General features: G+C 40.0%; 1 protein-coding gene across 5 annotated transcripts in view; it reads left to right on the top strand.

The window, feature by feature from the left end:
• Window positions 1-18,550, top strand: part of SASH1 (SAM and SH3 domain containing 1) — an 893,545-nt gene that overhangs the window by 830,626 nt on the left and 44,369 nt on the right. For 3 of the 5 annotated variants that reach the window (XM_083176523.1, XM_083176525.1, XM_083176524.1), the window contains exons 9-10: window positions 15,841-15,973; window positions 17,262-18,073. The exons of 1 other annotated variant lie outside the window; for it this stretch is intronic. In XM_083176523.1, the coding sequence (XP_083032649.1) occupies window positions 15,841-15,973; window positions 17,262-18,073 (945 nt within the window). The remainder of the gene's footprint in view (window positions 1-15,840; window positions 15,974-17,261; window positions 18,074-18,550) is intronic. One more of the 5 variants, XM_083176526.1, reaches the window with a different exon arrangement.

The following is an 18,550-nucleotide window of genomic DNA, read 5'->3' as shown; positions in this document are numbered from 1 at the left end:
TGTTAAAAGTTCCTTTTTTGCACAGGGTACATACTTATGTATTATGGAACATATGTGCATTCTACATGAATCCATATCTTAGTATGCACGTAAAATTAATAGGCATTAAAGTATGGGAGGACCAAAATTGTGGTGTAAGTGGTAAGCTCATGAAGTTGGGGACATTTTTACAAAAACCCATGCTTAGCACAGCATGACCACTTACTGCGGAAGATACAGACCCTAGAATGGATGAGACCCTTAAGTTACTTTCGGATGCTCTTCAAGCTGCTAATACACTCATGTCTGACCAAATTAAATTATATGCTCAAAAGTGTCATAAAAGTTTTTTTTTTTTATCAGGGGGTGGGGACAAGCCTGGCAAGCTGTTGTTTGTACTCCGCTATCCTTTTATTGCCAAAATAAAATCTCAAACAGGGCCATTTTGTCATTATACCATTGGCATTGCTGCAGCTTTTCTATAATTTTACTCCCAGTTATATAATTTGCCTGGTTTAGTGGTGGGGGTTGATTTCACGTCAAAGAGAGCAGCTATTAAGGCATATCTTGAGGAGGTGTGGTTTTCCACGCTTTTAGAAACAGACGGAGTGGCCCATGACAAACCTTTTTCACGTGATGAATTAGATGAATTAAATCCCCACAAATGTCCCTGATGAATACTCTATAGCCTATTATAAGACCTTTTGGGATTCACTCTCTCCCTTACTTCTGTGGGCCTTTAACGAGGTCTCAAATGCTTCACCCTTCTCTCTTCAGTTCCCCCTAGCCCATATTACAGTCATTCCTAAGGAAGGTAAAGACCCAACCCAGTGCTCTAGCTACAGCCCTATATACCTGTTGAATGTGGATCAGAAGTTTTTTGCTCAATTCATGGCCAATCGCCTGAAACTCCTCCTACCCAGCCTAATCCATACAGTTCAAGTGGGCTTTGTTCTTGGTTGAGAGGCTAAGGACAACACCACCAAGGCTCTGGACTTAATATACTTGACCACTTGCCATAAGTACCCAAATATTCTTCTGTTATTGGGTGCCGAGAAGGCAGTTGACAGGGTTGACTGGAATTTTTTTGATGGGTGTCCTAGAGCATTCGGGTTTGGGCTAGGCCTGCTTTCAGTGAATACGTTTCTTTTACTCCTCTTATGTTACTCAATGGTGACTTGTCAGCACCTTTTAAGATCTCTTAATGGCACTAGTGAAGGCTGCCTGTTATCTTCCCTTGTTCTTATATTATGTATAGAGCCCTTTAACAGGGCCATTCGATCTGGGATCCCTGCGTAACCTAAACTTGTTCTTTTCAATTATAGTTTGGTTGTATACTCGGGATTTTGGGCGCTCTCCTCACGGACTCAATTAATTGGTGTCTAAATTTCTTATGGTAAGTGAATAGATAATATTCTACGTGGTGGAGAACTATTAAAAAATGGTTGAAAAGAATACTCCCCTTCTACCAAATCTTTAACTCCTCTCTTCTTCAGAAAATGATTTCCTTTATCTATTCATTGTAGATATAAAAAAGGAAACAAGAAATACAAAGGGAAACAATGTGTGAATCAATTTCAATAACCAAAAATTTCTGTTTTGTTCTTTCAAAACTGGTGTACTGAAAGCGTACCCCAACTCACTCGTAAATTCTAGTTTATAAGCTTATCAAGGTATCTTTAAGGATGGGTTGCATACCCGTACTCACAATGGGCCCGAGGAAGAGACAGACGTCTCGAAACATGTTGTTCCTGTATTAGTGTTATATCCTCCAGAGAAGTGGGTAAGTGTAAGATTAGAAGTCCACACAGGTTCCAGGTCTGGACCCGTGGTAACCTGAGTGTTGACCCTAAGATTGGCACTACCTACGCCCTGGATTTTATAAATTTTATTTGTGAATAAAAATCCTTTTTACTTCAAACTACTGGAAAAGATACCGCTATATGTGTTCAACCGTCGACCCCATCGTGAGTACGGGTATGCCACCCATCCTTAAAGATACCTTGATAAGCTTATAAACTAGAATTTACGAGTGAGTTGGGGTACGCTTTCAGTACACCAGTTTTGAAAGAACAAATCAGAAATTTTTGGTTATTGAAATTGATTCACACATTGGTTCCCTTTGTATTTCTTGTTTCATTTTTTATATCTACAATGGAGAGATAAAGGAAATAATTTTCTGAAGAAGAGAGGAGTCAAAGATTCGCTAGAAGGGGAGTATTTTTTTCAACCAATTTTTAATATATCACCACCACGTAGAATATTATCTATTCACTTATCATAAGAAATTTAGACACAAATTAATTGAGTCCGTGAGGACAGCGCCCAAATCCCGAGTATACAAGCAAACTATATTTGCTAACCAGGGATAAGGGAATATATCCCATTACCTTGGACAAGCGAACTCCAACCATAGTAGCGCTAAGAGTTTTTCGAAACTTTGAGAATTTGTTCTTTTCAATGGTTGTTCACAATAAACATACTGTATATTTTAAATTTAACAAATTATTGTGGCGCTTGAATGTACTAATTTTCTCAATGCAATAACTTATTAGTCAAGACTGTTTTATAGAGTGCAGGTTGGAAAATAAATGAAACGGACAATGTAGGCGTACTTCTCATAGTCTCTAAAATCACATTCTAGCTGGTATGTCACTTCAGTGCAGCACAACATGTATGATTATTTATGTGATGTTGCATGTGCTGACTAAACTTCCTGATATTGTGCCTAATTTAGTAAGGGTTGTAGGTCTGCTTGCAAAACTACAACCCCTGGAGGCTACATGAGGGGGCCACCCAGCACGGAACAAGGTAGCCTCATATGCCAGGTCCCGCCTTCGATGGGACCCGCAAGATTTTGCAGTCACAGCGCTATTGTGTGAGTGCTTCCTTATGTAGCACAGTGCGTACACACTAAGATGATCCTTCTGGCTGTGCAGGTTAGCTGCACAGTCAGTCGTGGGGGCCCCATCTTTTGGGTCACAGCTACTGCATGTTAGAGCATGCAGCAATCGCGGTCTGCCCTTCAAATGGCCCGGACATGCCAGTGTTGTCCATATTGCCTAATGCTAAGTCCCTTTCCCATCACCTGCCCTTGCATTTTTTTTTGGGAATGCGCAGATCGCCAAAAATCACTGAATTGTGATTTGCATTCTATACTGAATTAGGCCCATTTTATCTCAGGAACCATGTAAATTAGCTGTTGCAGAAGGTTTTCCTGTGTTGTATCATGTGAGATGGGTGAATTGATCACTCTCTTGCCAGTACATGATGATGTGTGCATTCTTATTAAGTCCCCTGATTGCTAGTAGAATCCTTTATATGGAAGTGCTACACTTGATTCATGTTGTTTGTTTTGGCACCCATTCAGGTGCATTAAGAGAGCAGTAGGTTTTTGTGCAATCTCTATCCAGGCATTCTCTTCTCTAGCCAACAGAGCAATAGACAGCGGGCACTAGGGTCACTTGGGGACCCTAGCGCTTTCCCAGAGTCCAGTGCACATGCACAGGTCTCTGGGAAAATTAATGAGCATGAACTTTCTTTTTCTTTAAGATTATTTTAAAGTGAAGTAACCCATCAACCATTTGTTTGGCTGGAATACAAGAAGATGAATAAATCAATGATTATTTTGTGCTTACTGATGAGAATGTGGCATATGAGAGAAAACTATGAAAGTGGTACAATTTAATGGTTAGATCTTGTAAAATGCCTGGTCTCTGTTGACCACCTTTTTGCTTTTAACCCATTTTTATATATTTCTACCATTGAATGTATTTAGACATAGAATACCTTACTAAGTCATGTTATATTCATGGTCTTCAGTTATTGATGAAATCGACAAGATGCTCTAGCCTAGTGTTTATTCCATATTCTTCCTTGCTGACTTACTAACTCCTTACATCCTCGCAGATTGCATATTAAGACAAATAGTTATGAAAGTGACTTCTGTGGCATATGGAGTACCCATATGCAGACACTGGAAACACTGATGCATATATACATATATTTAAAATATTGAGGACCCTTTAGACAGAGTATAAAGTGTAGCACTAGTAATCCGTCATTGTTTTAATATAAACTATTTGGAAATACTTTTTTTCACTTTTACATTTATAGTTTCAAATGTTTCTCCCTTTTCCCTGTTCTCCTTTCCTCCCCACAAGAAAAAAAATATCCCCAAAAACCTGGCCGTATTTCTTGCTATGAGAGCATTGCAGATGTGCAAAGGATACACTTGTTCCAAGAGAAGCAGAGAGTTCCACCCTAGGAAACATGCCAACCTTCCCGTAGATTTCAGTCTAGTCTACTGGCAGCCAAATGTCGTCCTCTCTCTTTAAATGTATAATTTTATGTATTGGATTGGTTGCTTTGTTTTGGTTGAAAACTAAAGAGCCAGCTGTCTACAATCTGATGTAATGTTACCTTGGAAACTGAAAATGAAACACTTAGGCATGGTAGTCTGCATTACAGCATTTACTTTAGCCAATGTTACTGAAAATGTTGTGCCATTAGCACTCTGCAATGGAAATGTTTGTTTTACTGAGTGTAAATGAGACTTGCATGGTATATACCCTCTGCATACCCCCCTTTACATAATTGATAAAATACCAGTATATGCCTGTCCACAAAATTGCTTACAAGACCATTTTTTTTATAAAAAAGTAATAGAGAAGTCCCATATCACTATATGTTGCACTGTGAACTGTAAATCAGTCCTTTTTGAATACTACCTTTGTTCTTATCAGTTTTCCTTAAAATATATTGTACTACATGTGTTAAAAACCTCTACCCTATCTATATCTGTACCATCTCCCTTCTCAACTGTAGGTAGATTTACTTGCCATTCTTAGAATTCCTTTGTCTAGAGAAGAGGGTACCATAATAGACTGCTTGTGGACAAAGTCATTAACGCAGATATTATTTTCATATTCATTTTATTTAACTTCAGTAGATACATTTTTTTCTCTTCTTTTCATTTATAGTATCATTTGGTCTGTCTTTTTGTGGCATGTATTAGAAGTGTGCAGAAGGCAAACTGGATAGATAGATACATTACATACATGTCACATGATCTGATATTGGTGAGCACGGTTCTTCAGAGAAGCTAGTTTTTGCCTGCTGCCTTAAGTGTAGTGGCAGTTGCTCAGATCGTACTGATCTTCCAATTTGGTTCACATGCACACACATAGAAATCAGTTGAGTGCATTCATTTTCTTGGTTGGAATAAAATAATCATAAGTGCGTGTGTGTGTGCTTGTGCACGCGCGCGTGTGTGTGTGTGTATAGATATATATATATGTATGTATATATGTGTATGTATATATGTGTGTGTATATATGTATGTATATATGTGTGTATATATATGTGTGTGAATATATATATATATATATATATATTACAAACAAAAAGTGGTCAGGAATTGCGCTAGGAATGGTTTTCCAACCAGCTGCACCTCTGGAACGGCTCTCCTGTTAGTGAGAGACAAAAGTAGAATACACAAAAAGGGGGGTGACCAGAGTGCGCTCAAGAGATACCACTTAGCCACAGAGTTAGACTCAAAGTCCAAATAAATGTGATCCTGGGGTCACTTGTATTCAAACGGAATGTTCATAGACTTCATAAATAAAACCGAAGACCTCGAGTGTGAAAACCAATTCTTTTATTGGAAGCCCTGGGCTTCCAATAAAAGAATTGGTTTTCACACTCGAGGTCTTCGGTTTTATTTATGAAGTCTATGAACATTCCGTTTGAATACAAGTGACCCCAGGATCACATTTATTTAGACTTTGAGTCTAACTCTGTGGCTAAGTGGTATCTCTTGAGCGCACTCCGGTCACCCCCCTTTTTATATATATATATATATATATATATAATCATCTCTAAAATTAGCACTGAGTTCCCTACTAGTAGGAACTAACAATGCCGATCTCAACAACAAGCGCCCTATATTGAATGGAGATTATTCCATACTTACAAACAAACTTTGAACATGTTTTAAAAACATTTATTAATAAAAAATAAAATAAATAAAATATACAGCAACTCCTTGTGGCTGGAATAAATATTGAGTTTAACCGCTTGCAATCACAGATGTAAAACCAACGCATTTTGTCAAAAAGACTTCATCAGGGGTGAATGGATCTACAATTGAAGAGTACAACAATGAATATTCATATACATGAAAAATTGTAATTACATGTGACCAATTCTTTAAAGAACAGTTAATCTCCAGAGGTACATAATAATATGAGGAAAGGAGAAGAAGAAAGAAATATTTATTATGTGTTGAGGACATCAGAATATGAAAGAGAGAGATAAGATTACCCTCCATTTTTGTGCATACCTCTTAAAAACATCTGTCTAAGGGATCAAGGTAAATTATTTTCTTTATAGAAAATCCCATTGCCTTTAATTGACCAATAATAACCAAATTATCAGACCTGCATCAATAGATAGCGGAGAAGCTGCATCGGGCAATAAATTAACCCCTTTGTTGCCTAATCTCTTGCATTCTGTGTCATAAGTGATGTATTAGTGAAGTGCTAGCCATGGTGCTGGGTGTCGGTCGTGCACCACAGTCTATGAGGGGTATTCAATGCCCCTGATGCCAAGCTATGACTGACACTGAGTTATCGGCACTGCTCTCCGAGTATTCAACTTCCTCTCCTTCACTCGCAGTTTCGACCTCGCTGGTTCCCTTTGGCAAGGTGGAAATGGCAATGTGGCCTTTAAAACAGAGGGGCTTGCCACAAAATGCAGCGAATCTGCAGATACCAATGGATCGGTCTGCTGAAAATATACCTCCAAAAATGGCCACCGCTACTGGGTAGTGTGCATTGCTACCCGGAAGTTACAAAATGCAGGTAGCGATATAATGAGCAAGCAAAACCCCTGCCAATAAACATGTAACCTGTTCCAATGAGCATGAAACCCCTTGCAATGAGCATTTAGGGAGAAAAAATATAATAAATGTATGGGAGTGTAGTGGGCACAACATATCTACTTATGTCTGTATGTATATACTGTATGTGTATACTGTATTTAGATAGATATAGATATAGAGTTGGTTGCTCTTAAAAATGTGAGGTCCACTGATGGTAAATGCCGTATGAATGCATGGATTAAATATTTAAAAAATTCCGGGGTTATCAAATATATATTTGGGCAAAAAAAATTCTGGAGACTGCTGAAATTTATGAGATGAGTAATCCACATGTGCTTTGACGTTCTAAAAACCAATGTCCCAGAATTCCTCATTGGAGGTATGACACACTGACATTGTAAATTAGTTGAATCTGGTATTTTTTTTACCAACATCCAGTGATACATACAATAAAAATTGTAGTCAAACTCTAACCTTGCTTCCATATTAACAATTGAGTTCATTGATAATCCAAAGCAGCAATGAATTATTTATAACTTTTTAATGTGTTACACATTGTGACCTAGATTTCCATATGAATGCGACACACTTATTTTTTACGCATAATGTCCGTTTTCACTGCTTGTGGGTCTGCCATTATATTCTTCATTAGTTAAGCGTACATGCAGGCATGCTTTCCTAATTCAGTGACCAAATACATTTGATTATTTATGCTTCATTTTGGAGTAGCCTCCCATGCAGCAGTTCTTGATTTCCACATTTTCTTTTTTTTGTTAGGGTTATATTGATATGGGTATAGAAGCCTGAAGGTTATTGGTTTGTTAGTAGTCCTTCTGATGTTGGCTTGGACATTACCACATCCAATACCTAACCTTATTGGCTGCAAACCCTGGGCTAGAAATAGCTATATAAAATGTGATCGTGTCGCAGTAATTTTTCCATAGGTTGCCAAAAAAATGTTGCTTCCTCTAAATCTGTCCAATCCACTTTATTTAATTCATATTTGTGTGATACCCACCTAATCATTACGTATGTTAAACATAACTGCTTTAAATAAAGTACATAATGTATGAGTATGATACCTATGACTTGCACATATGCCCCTATTTTCTGGTGAAGAACAAAAAAATAAGACTTTTAAATGTTGCCCACTTATATTTATGTATTTACATTTTCTTATATATCGCAGCAGATTCCGTTGCGCTTTAAATTTGTAAACTGTGATAACACAAACTGGGTAACAACAGACAGACATGGAGGAACAGTAGGCCCTGCTGCTAGTTTGTAATCTTGTGGCTGTTTTTTGCATAATCTATTTCATGTAGCTTTCATAATTTAGGTCTGGTATGTGTGATATATATTTAAACAAGTTGTCTATATGAAGTTAATTTCTTGCTACAGGTGTGTGGAAGCCTGCACGTTGGAATAAGTCTTCACTACAAAGGTGCCTAAATAAGGATTGCAGAAGTTGGCTTTTAGAAATCTTGTTATTGGATGTAGTTGGCACACCATTGGGATGTCGGCGTTCACAAGAACGGTGCCGGAATCCCACCAGCTGCCTGAATGCTAATGCTGTCACCCCAACAGCTGTAATCCCTTTTGAATGTCGACCTAGCTCATGTCGACATAATGCTTGTGTTGGCCAAATGTCATGTCGACCTTAACCCATGTCGACATTGCTGCATGTCGACCTAGTGGTGTCGACCCAATGCTTGTAGACCTTGTTGTTGTAGACCTAATGACCGTATCCCGCTGACATTAGGTACTATTAGGAGACATGCAGAATATATGGGCACGTGAGTGTAATGTGTGGACTTAGGGTCTATGGTAGAAGGTTGTCTGCTCTGATTTATCCTATTTTGTGATGCTTCATGTGGATAGCGGCTACTTGTGTGCTTCTTACCAAGGTAAATGATAGCAACAGGCTGCATTGTGGGAAGAACATTCATGTGACACATACTGTACCACCTACATTAACATTGTTTGAGGACCAGGTAAATCTTTTAATGGCAACAGTTTTCTCCAATGAATGGTCCTTTTCAGCAGGATAATTCACCCTTATACGTCAAAGATTGTTTAATAATAGTTTGAGAAGATAATGAAGACTGTTACTCTACAAGATCTCATTCTATTTGAGAAACTGTGGTGTGTGTATAGGAACCAGTTTGATGTGTGGTGGCTCTACCTCAAATCCTATAGAAGTAAAGGGATCAGCTGGTAATGTCTTACCACAAGACACCACGTAGAGTGCATGGCTTGTTGGGCCATTGCTTTTTTGGTGGTATACAGAGGTGCAGATGGTTATAATATCCATGCACATCAGTGTATACTTGGTGTACCACTCCCAAAAAGACAACGTGTCAGCAATATCACCAACAGAGTCTAGCACTCTAACTATAGAGAATATGGTACTTATGTAGTAACTGGGCTGCCGATTTTGAAATCGGGTCCATCGCATCGCATCGCACCCGACCAGATCGCATGCGATGCGATGCGATGCGATGCGATGGACCCGATTTTTCCATAGGATTCAATGTTAAAATGGACTGAGTCCATTTCAACATGGAATTCAATGGGAAAAGGGGTCCTTTTCATACCCCTACTATCCAAGTGGGCATGGAGTTGGATATAAACCTGTGGCGAGCGTAGCGAGCCACCGAGCCCGAAGCGTGGCGAGCGTAGCGAGCCCCGCGAGGGGACACAGAATACCGTCCCCTCGCGGGGCTCGCTTCGCTCGCCACGCTTCGGGCTCGGTGGCTCGCTACGCTCGCCACAGGTTTATATCCAACTCCATGCCCACTTGGATAGTAGGGGTATGAAAAGGACCCCTTTTTCCCATTGAATTCCATGTTAAAATGGACTCAGTCCATTTTAACATTGAATCCTATGGAAAAATCGGGTCATCGCATCGCATCGCATCGCATCGTATGCGATGCGATGCGATATCGCATCGCATCGCATCTGATTGTATGCCTTAACTTAAGGCATACAATCAAAAAATCGGCAGCCCAGATACTACATAAGTACCGAGAATATTCCTCAACGAATGTTTCAATGGCAACAAATTCTATTTTACTTCCAATATCTGTGTGGTAATTCCTTTTAGTCCAGTTAAATAGCTCAAAACATCAAAGAAAATATCATAGTACAGTTTAGCTATACAACAAATACAGGTAAAAGGTGAATGCAAAGTCTCCTACCAAAAAATAAGGTCTATGTTTTATAGGAAACCAATACATATCTTGGGAGCAGGTAAGACCCAATTCAGGTATTTCTGTTAACTATTCCATCTCCAAAATTCCTTTTCAAATGCTCCTCTAGTGACACCATTTGAAATGAATGAAAAGCTCCAAATAGCGAAATACAGTATTTATTCCATACACAAACATCTAAAACATTTAAGGGCCTGATTCAGACCTGATTGCTGCTTTGCGAAATTTCCAAGCCTTGTGAATAGATGGTCACCACCCTGCCAGAGTGAAAACCTGCCCATTGCAAGGCTGTGAATGGCTTGCAAAAATCGTGCCAATTGCCAAAAAGCTTCAAATCTATTTGCATCTCACTCACTATCAAATGATTTTCCATGTTTGTGCAGTCAGGATTATGACAGGATGTTGGTGTAGGTATTCCGACCAGCATCATACTTTGTTAAAGGCTTTTTAAATACTGGAAACACTGTCTCTAGCAAATGGATAGTAATGAGACAATTACGCCAAGAGACTGCCGCACTGTAGACACCAAGGATTACCACTCCTATAGAAACAATATAGCCAGAAATGGTGTGCACATTTGCGCTGCCTCGGATGTAAATAGTCTTTTTGACCTCCTCTTGGTCAAAGTGGAGCCCCCAGGGTTTGGAGGGATACACGAATATGCAGAAGAAGACAAAGGGAAAGATTGGTCAGCTTTATAGTACCCGGATATTGCAAACATAGAAATGCCAAAGCTCCGTAACTGACCTTTCCACCTTGCCCTATTTGCACATAAAGGTTTCTTTGCTTCCTATCAGGTCACTCGCTCATAGGAAAAAAGTGCTCACCTCATTCATATGCCCTGTGTTCACAGAAAGGTATCTTTATTCCTGATCTCCGTCAATGGGTATAAGTGATCACGGAATCCAGTAGATACATAAAACAGGATTTTAGTCTCCTCGAACAAATATAAAAAAATCACAATTCTCACAGGGAAATATTGTGAAATAATCCAATAAAATAGCACCACAAAGACACTGGGTCACAATAGTGTTATCCTCAGTATGGGATGTTAGGATAACATCTAGCCAAAAACACCCATTTCAGACTGAATACTGTGCTTAACCCAAAACCTACTCGGTCAGTGCGATTGAAACAGGCTGATCGGGGCCAGAGCTGACATCACACACCATCCCTGAACACGTCGGCCCACACCTGTGATTTCCCTGATACTTCCAGGTAATGGCCAGGTGACACCCAGAAACAGAAGCTTCCTGTCAATCAACTTGCGTGCAGCTAGCAATCAAAAAAGAGGCTGAATTTTATAACTGTTTGGCCTCAGGTATGCTCACTACCATCCATACACATGCGCGGTCAATCAGTAACAAGCCACTGTGCGAATTCGCACAACAGTGATCAGGTCTGAATAACCCCCTAAAATCATACATATAATAAGAATAAGTTGGACTGTTATGTCAGTAAGCATTATACCTAGAGGAAAATACACATTAGTATTAAAATCCATTGGAAAGGAGAGCTGTTTCTGGGACTTGTGTGGACTGTGGAGCGTTTGCCATGGCGGTGGGTGGCGCTTACCTGTTTGCTAGGCTGCGAGCAGGCCTGAATTAGGCCCTATATGAATACAGTATGTGGTCAGGTAACCTGATATACTCTTTAGGCAATTTGCTTACATCCTTCATTTTGTTGCTGTATTAAACATCTAGGTTACAGGAGGTACTATTGAGTCGTGGTGGCTTGGTGTCTCCTTACCATATACCAAATGTTGTGGTTCTTTAATAATGTCTGTTGTTAATTCAAATGATTGTTTTGACAGTTTACAGAATAATACATGACCAATACTTTAACCACCTTGCTCTGTTTTTGGTTCTCCGTTCAAGATATCCGCTATTAACCGCAGGCATAGGAATGAATGATTTGCATACTCATCCATTTACGGGCACAAAATCATTTGATGGTCGCGTACCATCAAATTAATTTTTACATCTGTGAGTGCCTGTACGGGAAGCAGGCAAACATCTGATGCCCACTGACGTCAGATGTCCGCCCCCTATACCCATCGGGGAATTACCATGAAAACACCCAGAGTTTTCATGGGAACACTCATGAAATGCTGGGTGTTGCCATGGACGAATCCCCTGGCCGGCAAACCCACACACACCCCCCCCCCCCACCCTCAATGATGTGTACGAGCACCAGCGGATAATCTATTCGCCGTGGCTGCTTGCACACAGCGGCTGCACATGCGCATAACAGACTATGCCAGTGGTTCCCAAACTTTTTAAAATCACGGCACCCTAAAGCATCAGAATTTCTTTCACGGCACCCTAAAGCATCAGAATTTCTTTCACGGCACCCTAAAGCATCAGAATTTCTTTCACGGCACCCTAAAGCATCAGAATTTCTTTCACGGCACCCCTAGTCCAAAAGTTTCTTCTTCAGAAATTTTGAAAAAAAAAATGAAGTTAATTGTTTTATATGTCATACAAAGGTTTAATTATAAATGAGGGACAGGATTAGCTTCTGTTTGTCCACATATTTTATTATTGGTAGCCCATCAGCAATGTTTTTGCCTTTTACATTGACCATAAATAATTTGAATTGGTCCTTGACCACCAATCCAAGGCACCCCTGCAAGTGTCCTGAGGCACCCCAGGGAGCCACGGCACACAGTTTGGGAACCACTGGACTATGCGCATGCGCAGTCCCAAAACATCCCTCCCCTGCGCAAACACGCAGGTGAGCGAATTAATCTGAATAAGGGCCTAAATCTCCGGTCACTTTTCAGCTGGATCCTGAACAATGTCTTTTTGTCACAGCAGGAGAAATTAGCAGTACACAAGCATGGTTAATGTTGACAGTATTCCATTATTAATACTTATGCATAGTTGTCTACTTTTGGAAGGTCCTTTCAGTTAGAAGTCACTAGCGCAACAAAACGCAACACTGAATTTGAATGCCAAGCAATCATTTTCTTGCACATATATATATATATATATATATATATATATATATATATATATATATATATATATATATATATATATATATATATATATATATATATATATATATAGTGCCAGTTACATGTTATTACCCCAGTAGTGCTTTTAGCAACAAAAAAAAAATGTTACCTTTCTGGAATGTATGGTTTGCGGAATAATTTGGATAAGGGATACTCAACCTGTATTTTATAATTAGATATGAATTAATATAAGGTGTAAAAATATGATGTGCTGCTTAGTTACTACAAGTAAATTAGCGGAAGTGCCTTATTGGATTTGTGTATGAATTGGGATAAGAACAAGATATGTGTTCTGTCTTGTTCCATCTGCTGTCACTGCTGCTGGAAAAGAGATGCATTTTTCTGTTGTTGTTTTATTATATTGTGCTCTTGAGGGGGAACATCTGGGATACAGCACATTTGATCAAACACAAAAGTGAAGGGAATAAATGAGCAAACATCTGACATTTGATTGGGGAATAACTGCTGTATGGCTATATGTTTCTGTCCTAGCTCTTTAACCAGTGCAAAACATTTATGGAAATGGATGATGGAGTATTTTCTAAGACATATTGCCCCTGCTACATGGATTAGTTCATTGTGAGGATTTATTAGAATTCTATTATATAAAGATATCTGTTCATTTACAAGACTAAAGTTTGTATAAGCAAAAAATAGCAGTGCTTGCTCCTGACCAGATAATGAAAAGCTCCAAACCTCAATGAGAAACTATTTATTATACGCAATAAAATAGTATTGAAAGGTATATGCTTCTATATACTGTGTGTGTGTGTGTGTGTGTGTGTGTGTGTGTGTAAGTATGTATGTATATATAGATAGATATCTAATACTAGGTGATTCATCACGCCCTACGAGCGCTCTTAAGGGGCTCCATCCCCTTAACCTGTGACAGCATTTATTGTGTGGAATATAGTTTGTGTGTAAGTGGCGATGGGGAAATACTGCGGGTGCGGGAGGGGCGGGTGTGGTGTTTTCACAGGTGGATATGTGGCAGAGGTATGGGTATAAGGGTAGGCATAGCACTGCATGGTATATAGGTGGGTGCATGGCTATAAGGGGGCTATATATGTGGCAAGTATAGGAGTATAAGGGCTATATAGGCAGATATATGGGGATAAACTGGGTATATATTTGGCAGGTATATGAGTATGGTATATGGGTAGCTACATGGGTATAAGTGGGGTATATATATGTGGCAGGTGTAAGGGGTATATAGACAGGTATAAGAGGTATATTGGTATATAAGGAGTGTGTATCCAGCGTGTATAAGGGTGTCCTTACCAATGCAGAGAGCGGTGTGGTAGCGGGCTCAGCCTCTCCCTGGCCAGTGCTGGAGGATTGCTCACCGACCTTATCTGACCAGAGGCGGCACCACCCGCAGGACAGGTTGACTCAGGAGTGGGGTGTGCCAGGGGCTGCAGTGCAATAAGTGTGGCAGGTAATGCTTGCTCCTAAGAATGGGCAGGGGTGAGATGGCGGGCTTTCAGCAGGCTGCGTGCGGAGCAGAAGCTCTAGGCATTGACAGGAGAGCACCCCAGCAGCACCGCCACCAGCACAGACGATCACTGGAAGGCAGATGCCGGGGCTCCCTGCACTGACATTGCGACACCGGGGTGTCGGCTGTGCCTTATGGCAGCACAGTACAACCTGGCCTGCCTGTCGCTCCGTCATTCACCCACAGTGGGCGGGTAGCTATGCCGGGCAGGCGGTTCTTGGATAATGTGGGCGGGGTCACTTGTTGTTATCGTTGTGCCGCTCTACCTCCCACTGATTGTGTTGAATGTGTATGGTGGCAGTGCCGGCAGCAGAGGTTAGAGGAGCCTCGCACACACCGGCAGCCACCATGGCCGACTGCTAGTCCACACTCCACAATGCGAGTCGCTACAAAGTGCAACCAGGCTTAGGTGAAGGGAGGCAACATGGGTGGGGAGGGGCGATCTCTGCTGCACTGATAGGCTATTAGCCAGATCGGTCACTCTGTGACTGTGTGTATAACGCTGGGCGGAGTCACAGAGTGACAGATCTGGCTAAATATAATCATAATCTGTCTTTAAAAATATCAGAATGTACTATATAACAAGGGATAAGCTATTAAAACCTAGGTACTATAGTATCTACTTTGTAACTATGTAACTATGCTAGTATTATCACAAAAGAAAATAATTAAAGAGAATGCCCATTTAGTAGTGTTCCTTACAGTTTGGAATAAAAATGTATAATATTTATATGTATTAATTGATGTATTTTTACTGATTCAGAGCAGGCATTCTTAATTTTGGGCATAATTGTGCCAATCTTTCGTTATAACAAATAGGGAGGGTCGGCATAGGCACACATCTGAACATTTATAGGTTGAAATGATTGGCTTCCAGTACCCTAATAAATAAAAAATTGTGGCCTTATATGACACTTTTATGTCTTATGGCAATTTTTTTATAAGGCATTTAAAACATCACACTGGTTGTTCTGTTTTTGTCCACTAATTGTACATCATGATTGATCTGACAACTAAAATCCCCTTTTCTTTTCATGAAATGATGATTGTCATTGTGTTACTGTATATATACATTTTTAGTAGTATGGTGTTTTCAATATGTCATTGCTATTAGGAGCTACCATGGGTATAGGAATGTTTTTGTATATACTGTATGAAAGATCTTTAAAAATGAATAGCTGTACTCTATTCCAGCCTACCACATTGTAGTTGTGTATCTATCTGTGTGTATGTCTTCCTTCTACACTAGTCAAGAGAACAGTCTGAAGACGAGTCAGAGGAGTCAGTGAAATTCAAAAGACTCCACAAGCTGGTGAACTCCACTCGGCGAGTCAGGAACAAGCTTATCAGAGCAGAAGAGATGAAGAAGCCAAATCCAGAAGGTGAATACAACAGGCCAAAGTCTATTACAGGTGTCAATAATGATAGGCATAGATGAACAAAATCCAAGCATATTATTTGTGTTTAAGTGTTTTACACTTAATCAACAAAGAGTAATCAAAATGAGGGAGATTTGTTAAAATAATAATTATAATAATAAAAGCTGCAATAGACACATTTCAGAATTACAGTAGGCTGCTGGAGACAATTCTGCTTTCCCTTTTGCACCAATTTAATAGAATAATTTCAAGCATCTACTATTGATTATAAATATAATGCTTTAAACCCAATAAAAGATATCTGCTTTGTTGGGCTTGCAATACTCCATGTTCTAACTGAGTGTTCGCACGAGGGGCCAATTGTTCACGACTCTGAATGCGCATAGCTTTTTATGCACATGTGCAGCCACAATGCTTGCACACATCTGTCTGGGCAGGGGGCGTGGAGGGGTGGCGGTCCAGGAAATTTTCCAATGGGAACACCCAGCGTTTCATGGGTGTTCCCATGAGAACACTGGACATTCCCATGGTAATTCCCCAAATAGAGGTGTCCTAGATGATTTCTCCCCCGCACCCAAGGCTGCAAATGGATGATTCTGCAAATCATCCATTCGCATGCCTGCGGGGGTTCGGGGGTGTGTGTGTGGAGGGCATCTGGGGGACTTGCAAGGCACCTTGTGAGTCAACCAGAATAAGGTCCATAGTGTAAAGTGGCTGAAAGGAGGAGGGGCAGGAACGGTTGCTCCTTCAGACAGAACTGCATATTACCAGAAAATTCTGATTGTCTATTAGTTGCCAGTTAAGCCTTTTGGGTGTGGTATAGCTCACAGGCAATGTCTAGGTTGACCCCAAAAGGTCAACACTGAGGGGGATTCGACATGGAAGAGGTGGATAGGAGTTTTTCAACTTTTTTGTGTCTGTGTCAACACCATCCAGATACCAAGCATTTTAGTGTTCCTTTCTATAAAGTAGCATTTGGGCAACAGACATAGTATTTTTATATGTACTGTATGGTAGATACAGAGTATATATGCACATGATAGAGAAATAAACATCTGGTTAACACACAAGTGCATCAGGATGTGAAGATTTTTCAAACAATTATGACATCCCAAAAATGACTGAAATTGTTTTTTATGTATTAGTAGATTTAGACCAAACAACTATTTCTCTAATGTGCTAACCTGTTTTCCACTATATGTAACTACATTATTAGATATGGTATAGCGTTACAATATAACAGTTATTGTTGTGACATTTTAAGAATATAATATATTTTTTTTCATCCCAGGTCTAGAAGACGCAAATCACAGCATTTCTGTTGTGGATGATAAATCTGCACTTTATTCTGGTGTTCACAAGAAGCCACTATGTAGAGAGAATTCACTGGAGAAAACACAACTGGAAGGTGTACCACATTCCATGTCCCCTTCATCTGGAAACTTTGACACAATGAGTGTTAACCGAAAACTAGTAAAGACTTTGAGCAAAACTGAGGGCCGTGGTCTCATTAAGCCTCCCAAGAAGATTGGAACATTTTTTTCCTATCCTGAAGATGAAAAGTCGCAAAAGGTTTCTCGCTCAATGACAGAGCGAGAACTGAGGAAAAGTCTTGGTTCTTTAAGCCATGGGGTAAGTACAGAAAGTGTTTGTTTTTATGACAGAAACAAGCACAAACATCACCTTTTGGTTTCACTGGAAGAGGTGCAAAATATCAGGAAACAGATAAGATTGAAGAAACTCGATTCTAATTATTCATGCGCTAGAACTTTTCTCTGTCCGCGGCCTGCTAGGAAAGGAACGTCCTCTCCAGTTTGTGATCAGCAATCATTCCGTCAAAGAACCAAAGGAGGCAGCAGTGTCTTTCCCAACAGAAAGCCAAGGGGCCGCACAGTCAGTGAATTTAACATAACCTATGTTGTCGAGAGAAGTTTGTACAGTCATTTGAACTTAACCCATCTTGTACGACCTGTCAGTGACAGGACTCTTAGCAAGGCTGAGAAGCGATGCCTGCTGGAAGAGGAAGAGGAGGCTGAAAGAAAATGGGCTGCCACAGTGGACCGTTGTACTAAAAGGGTTCTCTTGAGAATCCATCAAAAGTCTGTGAGTGGATAGAGGTGCCTTGATGTTGGCCTTCCATCTCCTATTGGGCTGCAGTCAGCGATGGCATTACATAACCCCACCCACATATGACCTTCACTCTAGATTTGCACATTTTTCCACTCCAGATAGATGCCAAATGAATTACTTACCAGTGACCATTTATTAGCTCTTTACATACTTCTGAAGAATATGTATAATTCCTTTCCTGATATGAAAGAAACCGTTAAAAACTGACAGCAACTTGCTGAAAAAATATAAATTATATATTTTTTTCTAGCAATGAACAGTCTTTCAAGAGAAGTCTGTGTTCACACATTTTGGTCATAGCCATGTATAATTACACAACTCCTCCACTAATAAACATGCTTGACAATTCCTATCACTATTTAATGTGTACTGGTGGAAAGACGCCTGAAGGCACCAGCATTTACTGTAGTTCTACTCTGACAGTGACTCTTCTATTCATTTTAAAAGATT

Source organism: Crinia signifera, chromosome 3, assembly GCF_055691185.1.
Source record: "Crinia signifera chromosome 3, ASM5569118v1, whole genome shotgun sequence".
NCBI classification, from domain to species: Eukaryota; Metazoa; Chordata; class Amphibia; order Anura; family Myobatrachidae; genus Crinia; species Crinia signifera.
This window is presented reverse-complemented; position numbering and strand designations above follow the sequence as displayed.